Genomic DNA, 19,199 nt, shown 5'->3' with positions numbered 1-19,199 from the left:
AGAATAACCAAGATAGTAATAAGCAATCGCTCACTGAACGAACCCAGTCTCCAGCTTTCAACCCACGCAGACCTAATGGGGGGGCCCATCTTAGAGACATGCACAACATCAAGGCCATGTGTGCATGTGGCTATATCGGTTGCGTCTCTTCGTGGCCACCACCGTTAGGATAAAGAAACCTCAGCACACAACGCACAGGAGCTCCTCCTCTAGAATGAATTTCCCCTCCTTGTATTTCTCGCTCGTCTCGTAGGCCTTGTCGTATTTCCAACCGACCGTCTCCTTGCACTGTCGACAGGCGATATCGCGAACAATATGTCTTCCGGTGGTCATGCTCCGCTCCACGGCCTCGGTCTGGGTGACGTTCACGACGTTGTTGAAGAGGTATGCCTTGCCATGCTGGCCGCGGAAATTCTGCAAGGCAAAGAGAGACGATGGTCAGCTGCTGCTGCTGCACTTCAAGAGATAGAAAACAACGCAAAGAGATTTGGGAACTTGAACACACATACTCGGCTGATGATGTCGTCGTAGTCGGCCAGGTGGGTTTTGCATTGCTTACACCCAAAGATCTTGTTGGAGGTCAGGTAAACGTTGTATATGAGACCCATTGTGTCGTATCCCGTGACTGCCTGCCCACACTGCCCCCGGTGCTGTCTAGGTGCTGTAGTGTCACAGATTTGAGAGAGTGCAGAATCACGTTCGAGAGAAGATAAAGCCAGAGATGCAAGTTGGAAAGTGAACAAGGGGTTCTGTTAGTAAGTCTTGAGCCTTGGGATTGAGTCCTAGCCTTTGCCCCTATGCAGATACGGTTGGCTTGGTTGTCTTATCGTGCGTGCACAAACAAAGGTTAATCTCGGTCGAGAATGTGATGGGATTTCGACTACTGTGTCAGAAGACTAGGGCAAGAGAACTCGGAAGGGAGATAAATCTCAGGTAAATTTGCAGGGAGATGACTGTTTCTCCTGGTCTGGGCGTGGGGTGGTTGTGATGATGATAAGCAGCTGCGGTGGAAGGACCTCGGGAACAAGCGGAGGTGCAGCCCAGACCAACGGGCTTAATTATGGTTTAGTTGTGCCACTTGGTTGATCAGGAAATCCGAGCAAGTGGGCGAGAGTGGATTTTGAAACAGAGTCAGTCGATAGATAGATCACTTCTTGCCTTCCTGCAGCCAGGGGACGAACGGGATGAGGGGAAGGGGGACGAAGATGAGATGAATGAGCCGGGAGGTGGAGGCTACCGACTGTCCAGTAAGTAAGTTACTGTACGCTGTACTTGTAACTTCAGGCAGCTGCTCCCCGTCGGAGTTGAGGAAACGCCCCCGCATCTGGCCAAGTTTGGGAAGAGACCAGCCCCCGTGACGCAGTGATCGATTCATCTTGTGTAAAAGCCTACTAGTCACTCGTAATGGGTCTCGCACATAATCTTAGCCGCAAATAATGACAGGTACAATACATTTCCTCAATAGTTTGGCTCATCACCCAACACTACGTTTCACTGATCGATACATGACCCCGCTTCGGATTGAGCTTATCATTGTTATCGCTTTATTGTAGTTAACTGACGATAACTAATTCAACATTTGCATCTGTACAAGCACCTGTACAACGTCACAAGCATATTCTCACTCTGAGCGTTATCCGTCCGGCATGAAAACAATTAAACATATAATGGGTACACTACTTCAACTGTGAAGCATACGTCTTCCACATTAGTACGGCAACATCAGACACGCGCACTCCCCACTCCATGTCTCATGACGTGATCGGTAGGATGCCCGACCTTTCAATCGTAGTCATGCACGCGCCTTTCCCTGAAGAAAGTTGCGATGTAATACCTATCTATACCTTCAACTTGCTCAACTTGCACACAAACCTGTCTAAGTAACAGATGCCATTAGTGCGGCTGAGCCGCCAATTGCATTGGTCATTATCCCCCCGGGGCCCGATTTCCAGCCATCGTGCATATTTACACATTCATCGTTGACCAAGCAGAGTCTTGTTATTTTCCCAGAACTGCCGGCAGTCGGTGTGACCCCAGTGTTCGGTCCACCACTCGCCGAAGCTATCCTCCACATTTTCGTCGAGTTTGGGCAACCGCTCGTCTCGTTTCAATCCGCAGAGAGCACAGGCATGTGATGCTTTGAGTGCGCCCCGGTCGGCGCCAAGCGTCATCGCCCGAACGTTCTCCGGAATGTTAGGAACTGTTCGGTTTCCGGAAGCCTGGATGACAGAGTTGAAAAGTGCCGCCCTGTCACGCCACATGGTGAGCACATCCACCGCCTGTTGCTGCTCTTTGACATCCTCATTCTTGTTGACCGTGCTGAGCTTCATACCCCCAGGCTTGCCTGCCGGGCCAATGCGCATGCTCTGGCTTAGGATCTTGTCTCTTTTCCATCGCAAGGTACGGCCCGCAACCACTCGAGCGGCAGTCCTCAGCGTAATCTGAATTGACCACGCTGCACGTTCAACTTTAATTTTGTGCTGCATGTTCTTCCTTGCCTCTAGGGCCTCATGTCGGAGTTGCTCGAGCACCTGAGGGAACAACTCCAGCAATACTGATGGCGGTGGTATGTTGGTTGGACGGACTTGATCTGCCGTAGTTGTGGAGCTGGGGACTGCAAACTTCAAACCGGAGTTAGTAGCGCTATTTGTAGTGTGCAAATGCTTTGTTCTGCTCAAAGCAGATCCAGGCTGTGTCCTCGAAGCTGGTGCCTTTCGGTCCGGTGCCTGACTTTGTGCTGTAGCTGGCCCGTCGACAAAGTCACCCCAATCTTCGAAAGAGTCATCTTCAGTAGACAGTGAGGGTGTCGGATGCGGCGGTTCCTTGCGGATCTTCTGAGCGTTGCCTTGCTGTCGTGTGGCAACGGTCTGTTTAGCAGACACAGACGGCTCAATTTGAATCGATGGTGAGTCTAGAAGATCGAAGGGCTCTTGTACAGTGACGGGGCGTACGGCAGAAAGCGTGCTTTGAGGCTTCGGCTCTTCTACAGGCGCTCGTTGAGGAGGCACATCTGCAGTTTCGAACTCGCCCCAATCATCGCTCTCATCGTAGGTGGCGGTCTCAAGAGTGGCATCGAAAAGTACGTCGTTACCACTATCATGCTGTACCGGTCCCGATGCAAATGACTTGTCCCAAGATGAGCTTTGCCATTGGGTGCCTGCTGCAGCGGACTGGCTCGCTTGGTTCGAGAATGATGTTGAGGACGTCTCGCCAAAGAAGTCCAGGTCAGGGATTAGAGAAGAAGATTGATGTCTCGCAGGTCGCTGACTCGTAGAATTCGCAGGCTGGCTGGAATTGGTATTGACACCAAATTCTGCAAACAGGTCCGCGGACATGGATGGCTGACTGCGTGAGGATTGTTTTGGTTTGATTCACCGAATGCCTCTCGGGGCAATACAGTTGCCACTAGATGGAATGGACTGCTAAACCAGAAGGACTAAAAGACAAATGCCAACAGACCGATCAATAGAACAGACCATACACAGTCCCTTCGAAGTAGAACTGATCTGCACGTAGTCAGGTCAGCCTTTTGTCACGCTATGTAGTGATCGAACTATACCTAGCGCATAGATAAGGGCGGCGTGGCCGGGACGGAGAGTGATGTTGCAGTTGGACCCAAGGAAAATCCTCAGCTCATCGGCGGGTCCAACCTCCGCGGCTACGGACAACTGCCCGCAACCTTCGACCGCCGGACCAGCACTTGTTTGTGCCTTTGATGCGCGTCAATCTGCAGCATTTGTGAACATCGATCTGCGAAGAGCCATATGGTGAAATGAGGGGAATCGAGGAAACAAGGTATGGCCATTTTTTTACGCATGCCCACCCTCTGAAGGAGATCTCTCAGCTCAAGAATGGTCAGGCAGCGATGGGATACCCTGTTTTGCGACAATGACACCACCGCCGGCTTTCGGAACGCCCTCAGATTGGAGCAAGACGACAAACTGTGCAACGATGGGCTGAGATCGATCTGTTGGAAGGCATGCGTCTGCTACTGCTCTATTGTAATCTCTGTCGCTTACCTTGGGGGTGTAGGCCTTCCTGCTTTTCGACGATCTGGATCGGGCACAGTGGCCGCAGAAGCTATCGGATTCACGAAGCGCCTACGTCGCCTTGAAGGCCCACTTCCTGAAATATATTGACCACCCGGACGATTTGGAATCGACCGTTGATCCGCTGGCGGATGATGTGGAGGTACTTACCAGTATACTGTCATGGCCCTTGAGATCGCGGTGAACTGACACGATGTTGATTTCCATAGTCCCCATGGCAAACTCTACGGAACGATGAGCAGACAAGAGCGGATATCTCGCAGGATGTGGATCGGTGTTTACAGGAGAACTTCTTCTTCCGGGAGCCCACCACCAAAGCGAAGATGATCGATATACTATTCATTTATGCGAAACTCAACCCAGACCTAGGCTATCGGCAAGGCATGCATGAGATATTGGCGCCTCTCTTGTGGGTGGTCGACCGGGATGCGATCGAGACGAACCCACTTGAAGATACCAGGGAAACGAAACCGGACGATAACGCGATGCTTAAACTTCTCGATGCCAACTATGTGGAGCATGATTCGTTTGCGCTTTTCTGCTCAGTGATGCAGAATGTCCGCGTGTATTACGAGCACAATAGGACTCGATCGGCCAATGGTCAGTTGGACGTTATTCCAATTGTGCATCAGTGCCAGCGCCTCCACAATGAACTCCTGGTCACGGCAGATCTCGAGCTTGCGGATCACTTGCAGGCACTAGAGATATTACCACAGATCTTTTTGACGTAAGTCATGCATCTATTCGAATGGGGAGCGCAAAACTGATATGATGTGGAGTCGTTGGATGCGTCTTCTGTTCGGGCGCGAATTCGCTTTTCAAGACGTTCTTCAAATCTGGGATCTACTCTTTGCAGAAGGCCTACGCCCAGAGCTCATTGAATATGTTTGCGTTGCAATGCTGTTGCGGATCCGTTGGCAGCGTGAGAATCCCTTCCCCTTGCGAAATGATACAATGATGCTCCTTACTCCCGAATTGGTGATGCGTGCTGCGAATCCATGTGCTAACAGTTTCCAGTACTGAGTGCTGATTCCTCAAGCGCTTTGAGTATCCTGCTGCGCTATCCAGCCCCCGACCCCCATTCACCGCTGACCTTTGTCTACGACGGGATATATCTGGAGCAAAACCCCACCCCAGAGAGAGGTCTATTCATCATCTCGAAGTATTCCGGTAGACCACCGGATCTGTCGAGAGGACTTGGACAACTGAGTGCCAAACCCTCTAAAGGGAAGTTTCGCCTGCGAAGTGCATCTAGGGATCTGAGTGAGGTCAGCTCTCCTTCCAGGTCACCCGCAAGAAATAGTCCGAAGAGCCTCGAAGCGCTATTCCAGGACGTATCGGAGGGTATTCAGCGCCGAACAGAGGCCTGGGGAGTCGCCAAAGCCGTTCGAGGAGCAGTGAGCGAAGCAAAACGAAACATGCAATCTATTCAGTCGGAACATCAGCATCGCGGGACACGATACGAGAACCAAAGCCAGGGATTGGACACTCCCTGGGATCGTGCTTCCGATGATACATCCAAGTTGAAAGCGAAGATCGAGGAATTGGAGGGGCGGAATAGAGAACTCGCCAAGATGCTAAGTGTGGCGCTGAAGGACATACGCTTTCATGTTAACAAAGCCGAGAATATGGACAGCAGTGACAAGGACACTCTGGAGCAGGCTCTCGATAAGGTTCAAAGCATTCAAAGCTGTCTGGAAGACCACAACATCCCCTTAAGCGCTGCCGATCAATCCCCGAGCGAGCATAGTAATGCCGAGTCCGAGACGCCCCCTGAAGCTGCTGAAGTTCCCAGTGACAGCGCAAAAATTGCAAACGATGGGGCAGATCGCGCCTCCACTTTTACACACCGGACCAGTACATCTGCCGAGTCACCCAGATCTCCCATTGGCGTTGGGACGAAGGTCAACCGCAGTACCGCCACCAGCCCACAGTTTCCCACTTCCATGCCCCTCCGACATGTATCTCGGCCATCGTTGGCCGACTCGGAATTCTCATGGATGCTCGGCGGCAAGCGACATCTCTCGAGCTTTGTCAGCCCGGCATCTGTACTTCCGGAGCAGACTCGTCACGGAGAGGGTCGCCCGCGGTCTAAACCAGCTTCCCTCTTTGGCAATGGGGACGAAGAGCATGGCAAACCCGGCGCCGAGATCGAGTCGGATGGTCTGGCCCTGCGAAGTCTCCGTGGACCTAAACCATGAGAGACCCGACGGTGCACGCGGCAATCTAACCCGGCGTTACATCAAGCAATGGACATTTAGCGGTGAAATATTAAGTATGTAATGGCTTGTCTTTTCTTCAACATATGTATTCACCATCAGAGGAGGAAGTGGGACGTGGGATTTACATGCTGTTTGGGCCTTGCGCACGTATAGAGTGGTTCGGAAGGTGTTTCGCCACCTTAAAATCACCAGTTATGCGCTGAGCACGAGCCTTGCTGCTGGGGCAAGATTTGACTCGACTGACATACTATGTACCAGCTGGGTCTGGTAGGCATGGCTAAATTACTCTGCACTCAGGTACAGTATCTGACGTACCTGACTTCAAATCGGTGGTTATCACGAATCGACCCCTAGGCGCTTGTCCGTTCTCATTTCCTGAGGCTTGGGGAGAAACCTGTACGAGTCATACCTGCAAGAAGGACAAGAAATGCAGCGATCTTAGAACAGCAAATGCGAGCTGGGCTTGACCATGCCCAGTGACGCTGGTGGATCTGCAATTGCCAGTCTGGTGGCCCAATCAATCTCGATTTCGGATAGTTGGTCGTGATCTACAGACCACAGACTACCGCTGAGAGAGTCTGAGCATCCATGGGCCATGGAGGGGACGGCTATTTCGGTTAGTCAGCCAAGCCTCCCCCAAGCATTTCACGTCTTAGTTAATAGTCGGACTTGGATGGATGAAATGAATGGGCATTTTGAGGAGGGGAGGCAGAGTAGGGGGTAGGAGGGGAAGCGTGCGATGACAGATCGATGGGCATTGTGGAGCATACTGTGTGCTTCTCTCTGGATTGATTCATTGCTATTTTCCTTCAGCGAACTTGTTAACTACTCATAAATTACATCACCATCAGCAGCATGAAGCTTGAGCATTGTCTTTCCTTAGCCGTATTGGGCTCAAGAAAGGGGAAGGAGGGGGGCGCGTCTTCAATTGAGAGGGACTGCATTAGCGTATCGGTTGAACCCATTGGGGGTCGCCATGCGCCCGTTCTTACCATGTATGAGTAGAAGCTAAGGTAGCTAAAGGTACGGAAAGTTTCTCATGTGTTTCTCCAGAGATCCCGGAGGGGAGGGGCGACCGTGCCATATCATTCCCGCCCAACTTGTCCCCTCATTGTAAATTGATCGCATTCAAAGGCCTTGTTTTCGTCTCTTCAGCTTTATTGCAAATTGAGGGGGTCACCTACTTGAGTAAGTAAGCTATCAGCGGGTCCAGATCGAGCGGTAATCCCTCCCCTCGTGTTTCAAGGCCACGAAAGGACCAGATGGAGGGTTTCAGCGGAAATGGGAAATCCAAACAATTCCTAAAAAAGGAAGCGAAGTAAGACTCCCCAGGGAAAAAAGCACAGAAGTCAGAAGAACCGGAAATGGAATGAGTCTTCTGCTTTGCCCGGACGTCATTCATCATTCCTCCAGTACTTCCGTACTGGACTCATAGACACACACCGACCGCATCGTCAACCATAAGTGAACTAACTTATCTCAACAACAATAGCTTCAATTCAAGCAAGCCAGCAAGCCCGCAAGCTGCCTTTCTTGTCTCCACTATTATATTACCCACTTCTCTCTCTCTCTCTCTCTCTCTCTTCCTCTTCTTCTTTCCTTTCCTTTTCCCTAATCCACTCACTGCACCTCCCTCACTTCATTGGGGCATAGTTATAGTATCGTTAGTTTCTTCTCCCGCCCTTCTCTCAAATTTCCTTTTTCCTTCGAATCTCCCTCTCTGCCTCTCCGAAGAACCCACATTTGGGGCGTGACTATTTCCTTTCCGTCCCTTGGCTGGTTGGCGGTGCCCATCAACTTATTATAATCATTCTTCCTGCGTTTCCACTCACTCACTCAAGAGGTTCACCTCCTGAAACCCCAGAGGCCATTTATTGGCCTTCTTTTCTAGCTTGATTGACTACAAAACACTACCACTAACTACTACTACCACCACCACCACCATCACCACCACCACCGACACAAACCGACATACATCCTTCCTTCTCTCCCCCCTCCCCCTCCCCTCCCCTCCCCTCCCCTCCCCCTCTCCTTTCTCTCAAACTCTTCTTCTTCCCCGCGTGCACGCCCTCGTTCGCCATCCTCGTTCGCAGGTGTATGGTACCTGTGACCTCACGAGGCAGCTGCCCTCTTGTCCTTCCGCCCGCAGTCCGCTGACAATTTTTTCTGACCTCCTCACCTTCCCTTTAAACCACCCCTTACCAATTCAATCTACTGCAGCAACAACTGATCGAATTGCTGCATAGTCCTTCGCCCCATTGCACTCAAGGCGTGGACGGGAGGAGGTCTTCGATCATCCTGTGCAAAAAAAAATCTATTGTCCCTCGCAGTAACACGTCAAACTTCCAACGCACCCTCCACCCACCCCCGTCTGCAGGACAACCCGCGCAAGAAAAATTTCCTATCAATTCACCTCTCCTTCTCCTACAACTCATCTTCCCCCCCACCCTCCTCCTACCCACCTCCCTGATCTCCCCGAAAAGAGAACAATCTTTTCCATGTTTCACATGTTGTGATCCCATGTAGCAATAAACAACATTGTTCTTCCCACCCTAGTTCTCTATTCGTTATTCCTTCCAGGTGCGCCGGGTTGAACCGCTTGTTATCAATCGGTCCGATCGGTGCTGTTTCCTCTACAATTGTCACCATCTTGGGGAAATATGGGTTCTTCGTCCTACGATCTTGACGGTTAGTCTCCCAGGTCCCAGGTTTCTCCACGCTTCCCCATCCTCTTCTTGTCCCCGTGTCTTTTCCTCGCATTGCGAGCCTTCCTGCCTGCCCACTCCAGTTGTATCAGCATCGGCATGTGAAAGTTCCTGGTTCCGAGAAGCGTATGTGGTAGGTGTATACGAACGACGACTGCGACCCCCAAAAGCGCCCAGCCCCGAGCTCCAAATCGGCAGTGATTCTCGAAGCGAAGTGTGAATGCGCCACCAAACAAAAGAATGCCAAGCGACTTTCTGGCCAGTCACTAAGACTCCCATATCGGAACGACCGACACTGCCGCTCATTATCCACATTTTTCGTTATGCATCTCGGAACAATTCAGCCACTTCATTCCCCATCCCGGGATCAATGCTTCTGAATGGGTAGACGACGACTCAAACCAAAGATAAGGAGGGGGCAGTGAAGCAGAGACGGGAGAAGGGACTCAGAAAGTGAAAGACATGCAGCTAACCTCGCGTTGAGGATTTCTAGATGATCCAAGTCCGTTATCGTCTCCGTTGGGACCCCTTTCACAGTCGCCTCAGTCGGATCACTTCATCAGACGCCTCTCGACCCATACCGATGATTCAATGAGATACTCTGCGGAGAGTGTCTCGTCTAACTTCGACCATCTCTCGAGGTAGGTGGCCGACCCTTGCGTTGTCCGGCAGCAGCTTTCTGCATTAGTGCAAATCCGCAGATAGGGACTAAAAAGAGATTTCAAAACTCCCTTCACAGATCTTCTCTGCTGGATCATGAACATGGACTTGGCCCATCAGGTCTAGATCGCATACGTCAACAACCTTCATCGCGAGCGTTCACCCTTCCGAACATTTCCGCCTCGTCGCTTGGCCCAGTGGCTTCGCGCAGTCATTCACCTTCCCCGCGTTCCGCCTCATCGTCCCGAGCCTATCCCACTCGCCTTTTTGCCAGTGACGACATTGAGACCCTGGAGGACCTCCATCGCTTCCCTTGCGAGTCGCTGCATTCGTTCTCGTTCGCTCAGAAATCGGAGGAATTGCTTCACAATCGGCATAATATCTTGAAGAGGTCGATCGATTTCATGCGCGACCGCTTCGGCTGGGCTACCGGCAATAGCCCTGCATTGGCTGCTGTACAAGGCCGCGCTGGCGGTGACTCGGATACGCAGAGCGTGCTGGATATCTCGACAAGAACGAGTGTATTAGCCAAGGAAGACCGATTTCACTTCGCAGGTCTGACGCGTGGTCCGCAAACCGGCCCTGCTAATGTGGATAGTGATAACATCTTTGAGAGAGCTTTTACAGACCCTCAACTTGCAGCCGGCAGGTTTGGAGAGATACCTGCGGAATATGGCTCGATGGGGGCTCAATTGCGCTACTCAGGACAGGGAGCGGATGACCCGAGATCGCAGCAGCAGGAGGAATTGAGGTCACACCCTTCATCTAGGCGCGTAAGCATTAAAAAACGTACTAACACCGAAATCGGTTCTACCGCTATCCGGGGCAAGCTGATGGAGACTCTAGCACCCTATACAACCACCGACCCCTTTTCTCCAACCAGCTCCTCAACCTTTGGATACGGATTTCCCGTGCCTGTGCTACATACCCACAGCAGCAAGTGGACACCAGCATCGCAGGCTGTGTTCCGGACCGAATCGCAGGAGCCGTGGACTATCTTGGCAGCGAATGATATCTCGTGTCTCATATTCGGTGTCACCCAAGGGGAACTCCGCAAACTAAGTATACTGGAGGTCGTACAAGAAGACCGGCGGGATTGGATTGAATCCAAATTACGGGACCCTTGTACTGAAGCGGCGGCAAAGCTCAAACCTTCGCCGGAACGAACGCGTTCCAAGCCCGCGAATACCAAGTCGCTGGGAATGGGCAACGGTGTGACAGCACAGCTGCTGAGTAAACCGCCTTCTCGAGCAAGGCCTCCCCGGAGGGCGCAGACCGACGATGGCTATGGCTCTAGCACGAGACAGTTGAACCATCCTCCGACCAAATCCCGCGGGGTGCTTCTTTGTGGGGATGTTGTGCCTATCAAGAAGCGCGACGGCAAAACAGGGTCCGCTAGCATCTGGGTGATGGAGAAACGAGGGGGCTTGATTTGGGTTATTGAGGAGATTCAAGAGGATGTCGTGACAGTCACTTGCAACGAGTCTTGGGATATCGTGAAGGTCGATGGTGATGTGGACAAGATCTGGGGTCACGGTGCGGTGAAGCCCGGAGAACGGATTACAGAACTTCTGCCTCGCCTTCCTGAGGACTGTCTGGCTGGCTCCATGCGCACAGGCCTTACGAAAGTGGCTGAGACCAAATACTTTGCTTCTCGCACAACTGCCGGTATCTGTATTCCCACCATAGTTACCAAAGGAGAAGGAAACAGATCTCTTCGGATATCGAGCTTTCCTCATGTTGCGGGCATGATGGTACTCTCCTCGTCGACTTTGAAGATTGTCAGCTCCAATTCTGTGTTCTCCGCAGCGCTCTTTGGTCATGAGCGGCCCGAGGGCCTGCACATCAATGACTTGATCCCTGGTTTCGATGACTTGTTGAACGTGCTTGTCGAGGAGGAACGGGTTCCTCTTGTAGACGGCATCGTGATTCCTGAACCCAGTTTCCGCAGAGCCCGAACCTTGTCAATTCTTCGGGACGGCGGAAAAGCTCATGTTGTTTCCGTTCTACTAGAGCCATCTGGACTTGCGGCCACCCATCGTGACGGGTCCTCAATAGCGGTCGACGTTCAATTGCGGGTGGCCAAGAGCGGCACCATCTTCACCAAGCCGCGGAAAGAATCTATTGAGGAAGTCAATGAGTCAGATTCCGAGCATGACGCTCCTATCGCAGTCACCGAGCTCGTGTATGCTTTGTGGGTGACGTATTCGCGTCACATCCACTCAGCAGCCCCGAGGTCCAACATCCCATCTCCCCTCGAATCGGTGCCGTCTGGGGCTGAGAGCCCTTCGGCAGTCCTTGTGTCAGGCACGCCAACGCCGATATCCAGCCCGCATCCTTATATAACTGAACAGACGTCGGTTGAGAGCCCAATACCCACGTCCACCCTGAGCCAGCAGCTGAACGAAGCTGCTTCGCAGCCATTGACAGACAAGCCTGTTCAGCCGGTGCCCGAAGTGAGGCCGACTAGCGCGAAAGAAACACCGAAGAAACGTACCATTGCCGATTATACTATCTTGGAGGAGATGGGCCAAGGAGCCTACGGAGAAGTCAAACTTGCCCGCCTGAAGAAAATCCCCACGAAGAAAGTTGTCTTGAAGTATGTCACCAAGAAGCGGATCCTTGTTGATACATGGACTCGGGACCGTCGTCTAGGAACTGTTCCGCTAGAGATTCACGTATTGGACTTCCTTCGGCGAGACGGGTTGAAGCACCCTAACATTGTGGAAATGGAAGGTTTCTTTGAGGACGACATCAACTATTATATTGAGATGACCCCGCATGGTCTGCCCGGCATGGATCTGTTTGACTACATCGAACTGAAGGTCAACATGGATGAGTCAGAGTGCCAGAATATCTTTCGACAGGTCGTGTCTGCCATTCATCATTTGCATACCAAAGCTCTTGTGGTTCATCGGGACATCAAGGATGAGAACGTCATCTTGGACGGTGAGGGGCGGATCAAGCTGATCGACTTTGGAAGTGCCGCTTACATCAAGAACGGACCTTTCGATGTCTTTGTAGGCACAATTGGTAGGTTTTACCATCAACACCGCCCCTTGATTTCAATTTTCTGACACCATAGCAGATTATGCAGCACCCGAAGTCCTTCAGGGCAAATCCTATCGCGGGAAAGAGCAAGACATCTGGGCTCTGGGTATTCTCCTGTATACCATCGTTTACAAAGAAAACCCCTTCTACAATGTCGACGAAATCCTCGACCACCCCCTTCGGGTTCCGTTCTTGCCCTTCTCCGAGGATTGCATCGACTTGATTCGAAGAATGCTTGACCGAGATGTCGACAATCGGTTGACTGTCAGCGAAGTCTTAGAGCACCCGTGGATGGCGGACAACTGAGCGACGCACGGGGCAAGTGGTCTTTTCTCTGAGTCAGCGATACATAACGAATTATCACCTTGGATGATACATACAGCAACTATTTCCATTCTACTTTCGCCTTCATTCTACATGGATAATCGGAATGCAACGACCTCGATTGTTGTCACACTCGGAGCGATTGGAGGCGCAGAGGACACGAACTCGGCCGCCTTGAAACATAAAAACATCCTTTACACTGGTGAAATCGCGCGGGTCCCATGAGAGGCGCAACCACGAATGGATCCAGGATACATGGCGTCTTTGGATGTCGTGGATCACAGTGCTTGAAGTGGTCAGTGTGTATAGAAGGTCTAAGCGGCTGAGATACCCCATCGTCACCATCACTATCCCCATTACCATCATCATCATCATCATCATTATTATCATCATATAATTCTTCTCTTTGGCTAGAAAGAAGATACTCTTTGTTTAACTTTGCAATTTGGTTTGGATCGGATTCGATAGCTATTTTGCGTGCATGGCCTGGGGACAAAACATGGGCAGAGAACAGCATGTATTGGATGAATTTGTTTGATTTTTTTTTCTTGTGTTGATACCCATCGTCGCAACGGCATTGGAAACTCATATGCTGTGGAACAGAACAGGGTCAATTAAGCTTCCTGCAATTGGGTTACAGTCATGATAGACAGTGAGACAGACCAAAACACAGAGATGAGACATGATACTAGTCATTGTGGCAGGACAGTAAGACATCTTGAAAAAGGCACTAGGTAATTGACTCTGTCGCATTGACGCTTTTTTCCTTCGCTTCTTATCGTAGTTATCGTAGTGAGTATCTGTTCGAGACCAAAGTGCGGGGGATGGAAGCGGGGGAACTGGGGCTAGTCCGTCGGTATATTAATCTAATTCTACTAGAACGGCGGCACTTAGCCAAGTTGGTTAGGGTGGTGAATTAGCCTAGAGCTGGCACTGGCTAAGTGTATAATGGGGTGGGTGGTCTTGGCTTGTTGCCATGTGGGAGACAGGCAGGCAATGCACTGGCCTGCCTTTCCAAGTTTCCAATTGGATCCATGGCAGCAAGCACTTGGCTTAAAGATGAGGGACGAAGAGGCCCCGGCCGCGAGTTAGAAAGTGCCAGGAATGTTTTTCTCCTCCCTCTGACCGACCAACAGAACCATTCGACGTCTTCTACCTCAGATCAATCATATCTGTAAAGCGGAATGACCGACCTTGAATTACCCAACCCAGTAAGTCTACGAAGTACGTACGTTATTGTACATGTAGAGAAACCTGGAGGCAACCAGCTTCCCCCTCGAGTTTCAACAATCCGCCTCGACTCTCCGAGTAACAAAGAGGCACTGCAGCCAGCCGCGGCCACCAAAAAAAGTTTCAGAGCCAGTAAGATAGGTAACTGGGGAGGCGTGGCCGTGGACGCGAAAGCAAGTTCTCCGCTTTTTTGGGGTGGCGTTTGTTTTACTCGTACAAACAGGGAGGAGGAGGCAAACAATCTGGAGGCACCGAGGTGGTGGGCATTCATTCCGGGTTTCCAAGTTCCCCCTCCCTAGGCTCTTTTGGTCTCCTTGAGGCTTGCCCTGCCCCCCCCCCCTCCCCTTTCCACTAGGCTCGGTGGCCGGATCGGAAGATTCCCCTGGGTTTTCTCTTTCTCGACGCGTGAAGACTTACTTTTGGGAATGGGGAAGTGAGTGACGGAGTGGCAGGTACTTCTTCCGGATGGGGTGAAGGGGTGAACTTTGTTCTTCCACTAAGGTAATTTTCCAAACTATGAGTATTGTACTGTGCACTAGTCTACTCCGGAGTATGCTCTGCACTGCACATTCGTGGATCTACTTGCCAAATATCTTCGATCCGAACTGGCAGCACAATCTTCAAGTCAAGGACTGGACTCTCTCTGCTCGGACGCTGCAGGGGAAGGAAAGAGGGAATCGGAATCGGGAGCCGGCTGAATTTTCCTTATTTCCCTTGTTGTTACTGTCTGGTGCAAGTGATCCGATTTCCCGGCTTAGTCGGAGTTCTCGGGAGTGTGCTAAGTTATTTGCCTCTTGAAGTGTGGGGATGGGGGAAGGGATGACTGGTGGTTCGCTGGTTTTGTGTTGTGGGTTGGATTGCTGTGGAGTGTGTTTCTGACGTTTGTTGGTTTGGAAAGGTGGGAAGAGGCGATGCGATTATGGTGTGTTTTGGGGGTTTGCGGGTGGGGGGAGGGTCATATTACTTGAGCCTTTGGAGGGTTCTGTGGTGGTGGTGGTGGTTGTGTTGAGGAAGGAGAGGAGGAGGCGGAGGAGGAGGAGATTTAGATGTCAATCCATCAATGCAGCGAAGTGGCTGGTGGATGCATGGAACTGGAGTGTTTACATACAGTAGGTGGGTGGGTAGGAGAATTGTCAAGAATAGCCCAGGCTGTTGATCGGACTGTTACCCAATCACTCCACTTGCGGACAAGGAACAGGGAATAGGCTCCTCCACTATCAACAATTGTACATAGTAAAAGGCTGCCTGGCCTGGACTGGACTGGTGGACTCTCTGGAGGAGACGAGGCATTTGTTTCGTTCTCCATCGGGACATGGACATGGACATGTACCATACGGCCCGGCCGTACTTGCGGGTACTGTAATTGTTCGGGGTCTGACGGACACATCGCTGAGATCGACGCTTGCTTGCTCTCAAGTGCGAGGGTTTGATCCGATGGCGTACCAGATGACCATTGCTAATTGAAGTTTTTGTTCTTGTTATCTTCTTGTCTATCTCGAATGTGAATAAGTCATGCCTGACCACCTCCTGATCGCAGACCTGCCATCTGACCCGGTAATAACAGTGACTGAACTGTCACAGACTAAGTGGGGCGAGCTAATCGCTAATCGATAAGTGAGAATCCGTCCACACCCACCGATAAGAGAAACACTCTCAGTCTCTCTCCCACACACACCTGTGGGGTAAGAATGGAGGGTATGGGTTTGTCGACCAGTGCTATTCGCAGCCTTATCATTGTTCGACTCCTTTCTGTTTGTCACAGCCACTCCCTCTGAGCAATTATATTTCGGTCAACATTAAAGATCCATGTGGCTCGCCCTTTCTGTCGGCTGACCAGGCACCTTACGTGATTCTATAGTCGGGATTGACAATCTTCCTTCTCTTTCTCTCCTGTCTTCTTGTCTCTGACACACTACAAACGAACAGTAATTTACTGCTCACTATTTTTCCTACTCGTACTTACTTACGACGGAGTGTATCCTACAAGATCCGATCGATTCCTCCTGTATCCTCTCTCCCTTTCTTCCCTTTCTTCCCTCCCCTCCCGCCCCTCCCCTCCCCGCCCTCCTACAAACTTCGCTCCAGTCAACTCAACGCAAGACTTCCGGTTGCGTTGACACTTACTTTCCTCCTGAATCATTGTGGATGATGCTTGCGTGACGTCCACAACTGAACTCAACTGGTCGCTCTCCTGACTTTTCGGTCGCAGGCCAGTCTGGTGCTGGCTCTTGCTTCGGGCCCCCGGGTTACGCGGTCGTCAAGTCCCATGGTACAATCGAAACGACAACCTTCAACTCGACAACCCACCTCCACCTTCCCGTCGCTTGCTGCTGCTGCTCTGCTGCTCAGGTGATCCCATCCCCCTTCCATCTTCTTTCTCTTTCTCAACCCGAGCAATCAGCTTGTCCATCCGCAGGAACGGAGGTTTGGCGTTTTTTCTGCTCCTCGGGGCGTGTCTACCATCGCGGTTATCGCCAATCGATAAGATAACCTTCTCACGGACCGGCTGGCTGGAGTCATTATGAGCATTTAGGATTCCTTCTTCTTTCTGGCATTTTGCGTTCTGGCGCTGAAAAGCTTCGATCGTTCATACCGTTGCGTCACCACATTGATCTAGGACCTCCCTCGATTGAGGACGAGAAGTATTCCGCAAAGAGCCCTAAAGCGCATTGCCGTCATGGCCACCGCAACCCCCGACGACATCAGATCGACGTCTGGGAGCCCTTCGCCTTCGAGTCCGGCTTCGTCGACTGGTCAGATCCCACTGGAACAACCACCGAAACTCAAGGGTCGTCATAAATTGCTTCAAAACCTCCAACGCATCTCGTCCAGCCCGAGTCTGACCAGGCGCGGCCGATCCGCTTCCACGGGATATCGCCGCGATGGAAAGGCCTCCCTATCCTGCATCTCGCTCTCGCAAACGGCCTATTCACCTTGCTTGGGCAATGGGAGTTCATCGCAACTGTACGGTGGGCTCAATGCTCAGTCTGTGACCCCCGGGGCCACTGCCCCTCAGACCGACTATTTCGACGGTGCTGCTCGCATCCGCATGGTTCCCTCTGAATCTCCCAATGCTTCTCAATCGAAGACAATCCCTCTGCCTCAAGACCTGCGACCTGGTTCCCATGGATTGGCGATCAGCATGGCAGACGTCACGAGTGAAGCTACCGTTGCCCAGCCGTCACCGAAACCGAAGGTTTTCGACTTCTGGGGTAGTTTGCCGGACGAACTCAAGATGCGCGTTTTCCGGTACCTCAATCCAAGAGAGATTGTCCGCTGTTCCGCGGTCTCCAAGGCGTGGAATAAGATGTGCTACGATGGGCAGCTCTGGAGGGAAGTCGACACAACGGACTATTACCGCGACATTCCTAGCGAAGGTCTTGTGAAACTGATGACTTCTGGGGGTCCATTCGTTCGGGATCTGAACTTGCGAGGCTGTGTTCAGCTCAAGGACCAATGGCGGACGGATGGTGAACGAATCACCGATCTATGTCGAAATGTGGTCAATTTCTCCCTGGAAGGATGCCGTGTAGACAAGTCCACGATCCACTATTTCTTGCTGCGGAACCCCCGTCTAGAATACGTCAACCTGTCAGGACTACTCACCGTCACCAACTCCGCCATGAAGATAATTGCCCAATCATGTCCGCAGTTGGAGATCCTCAATGTCTCTTGGTGCACTGGTGTTGATACCTCTGGGCTGAAGAAAGTGGTGGTTGCCTGTCCGAAGTTGAGGGATCTGCGAGCCAGCGAGATCCGTGGTTTCGACGATGTCGAGTTTGCTGCGGAGTTATTCGAGCGAAACACCCTGGATCGTTTGATAATCAGCCGGGCTGACCTTACCGACGAGAGTTTGAAGGCTCTAATGCATGGCCTTGACCCGGAAATAGACGTGTTGCTGGATCGCCCGATTGTCCCTCCTCGACGACTCAAGCATCTGGATATTCACCAGTGTCCCGATCTCACCGACCAGGGTGTGAAGAGTCTTGCCTGGAACGTGCCCAACATGCAGGGACTGCAGCTCTCCCACTGCTCCGAGCTCACTGATGACTCCGTTATCCCTATCATTCAGACAACCCCTTGTCTTACTCACCTTGAACTCGAAGAGCTGACTCGGCTCTCCAACCATACCCTCATCGAGCTTGCCAAGTCGCCATGCGCTCCTCGTCTCGAGCATCTTAACATCAGCTACTGCGAACTTCTTGGTGACCAGGGAACCCTTCCGATCATGAAGAACTGCCTCTCGCTTCGCTCCGTTGAGATGGACAACACCCGAGTGTCTGATCTGACTCTGATGGAAGCCAGCCTCCGCGTACGCAAGAGGGGCTACGGCGAGGACCTACCTCAGATTGGTCTGCGATTAGTTGTTTTCGATTGCGGTAATGTGACCTGGGCTGGTGTCAAGGAGGTGCTTTCAAGCAACGCCTTCATCCCACGGTCTCGCAAACCCCCTCAGACTATCTCGGTTGTGGCACAGACGGTAGATTCAGGCCAGGTGCCCGGATCCCCAGCCATGATCACATCTTCCATCACGCCTCCTCCCCCTCCCCCTGTGTATCCGAATGAGATCATCCACCTCAAGTGTTTCTATGGTTGGCAAATGACCGTGAATGAACACAACAAGCGAGTTCTCCGCGGTGATCTTGCAGCAGCGAACCGACTCGATCGCAAATGGGCCGAATACATGATCGCGACCGAAGAAGCGGGGACCGGCGGCTCCGGAACGCGCAGGAGACGACGCAGAGCCCGCGAGGCGGAACGAATTTACAATGAAGTCGACGAAGAGACCGCCGCATATGGGGTCGGGGGCATTTCAGCTCTGGGAGCAGGACGTCGTCGCCACACGGACAGCAACACTGGCTGCACAGTCATGTGAAAAGGTTCGCTGGCATACACTTCTTCAATTCTGGACACTCGTTTTGCAACCGTGCAATCTTCAGCGAGCTCACGCCCCGGAG

The 19,199-nt window shown here is 51.9% G+C and overlaps 5 protein-coding genes across 5 annotated transcripts; 3 read left to right on the top strand and 2 right to left on the bottom strand.

Annotated features, from left to right (window-relative positions):
* Nucleotides 1–180: 180 nt before the first annotated feature.
* ASPACDRAFT_23131 (putative Yippee zinc-binding protein Moh1) lies at nucleotides 181–608 on the bottom strand (the record flags this gene model as incomplete). Its single annotated transcript, XM_020199172.1, has 2 exons — nucleotides 181–414; nucleotides 510–608. The coding sequence occupies 2 exons, from the start codon at nucleotides 606–608 to the stop codon at nucleotides 181–183; spliced, it is 333 nt and encodes a 110-aa protein (XP_020059485.1).
* Nucleotides 609–1,603: 995 nt separating this feature from the next.
* On the bottom strand, nucleotides 1,604–3,575 carry ASPACDRAFT_76234 (uncharacterized protein). The gene has a single exon (XM_020204668.1). It carries the CDS (start codon nucleotides 3,333–3,335, stop codon nucleotides 1,974–1,976), a length of 1,362 nt encoding a protein of 453 aa, XP_020059484.1. The 5' UTR covers nucleotides 3,336–3,575; the 3' UTR covers nucleotides 1,604–1,973.
* Nucleotides 3,576–3,851: 276 nt separating this feature from the next.
* Nucleotides 3,852–6,250, top strand: ASPACDRAFT_23176 (GTPase-activating protein GYP6; the record flags this gene model as incomplete). The annotated part of the gene is made up of 5 exons (XM_020199175.1): nucleotides 3,852–3,983; nucleotides 4,033–4,191; nucleotides 4,259–4,776; nucleotides 4,829–4,971; nucleotides 5,067–6,250. The coding sequence occupies 5 exons, from the start codon at nucleotides 3,852–3,854 to the stop codon at nucleotides 6,248–6,250; spliced, it is 2,136 nt and encodes a 711-aa protein (XP_020059483.1).
* Nucleotides 6,251–8,931: 2,681 nt separating this feature from the next.
* On the top strand, nucleotides 8,932–12,993 carry ASPACDRAFT_50532 (serine/threonine-protein kinase; the record flags this gene model as incomplete). Its single annotated transcript, XM_020202360.1, has 4 exons — nucleotides 8,932–8,959; nucleotides 9,470–9,617; nucleotides 9,716–12,669; nucleotides 12,725–12,993. 4 exons carry the CDS (start codon nucleotides 8,932–8,934, stop codon nucleotides 12,991–12,993), a joined length of 3,399 nt encoding a protein of 1,132 aa, XP_020059482.1.
* A 3,925-nt stretch (nucleotides 12,994–16,918) lies between these two features.
* ASPACDRAFT_40463 (F-box domain protein) lies at nucleotides 16,919–19,117 on the top strand (the record flags this gene model as incomplete). The annotated part of the gene is made up of 1 exon (XM_020200759.1): nucleotides 16,919–19,117. One exon carries the CDS (start codon nucleotides 16,919–16,921, stop codon nucleotides 19,115–19,117), a length of 2,199 nt encoding a protein of 732 aa, XP_020059481.1.
* Nucleotides 19,118–19,199: the final 82 nt, after the last annotated feature.

Source organism: Aspergillus aculeatus (assembly GCF_001890905.1).
Source record: "Aspergillus aculeatus ATCC 16872 unplaced genomic scaffold ASPACscaffold_3, whole genome shotgun sequence".
Classification (NCBI taxonomy): domain Eukaryota; kingdom Fungi; phylum Ascomycota; class Eurotiomycetes; order Eurotiales; family Aspergillaceae; genus Aspergillus; species Aspergillus aculeatus.
The sequence above is the reverse complement of the archived record's forward strand: the minus strand, read 5'-3'. Positions and strand labels throughout refer to the sequence as shown.

Coding starts and splice junctions, on each gene's coding strand:
- ASPACDRAFT_76234 (XM_020204668.1), bottom strand. CDS start 3,335: ATGTCCGCGGACCTGTTTGCAGAATTTGGTGTCAATACCAATTCCAGC.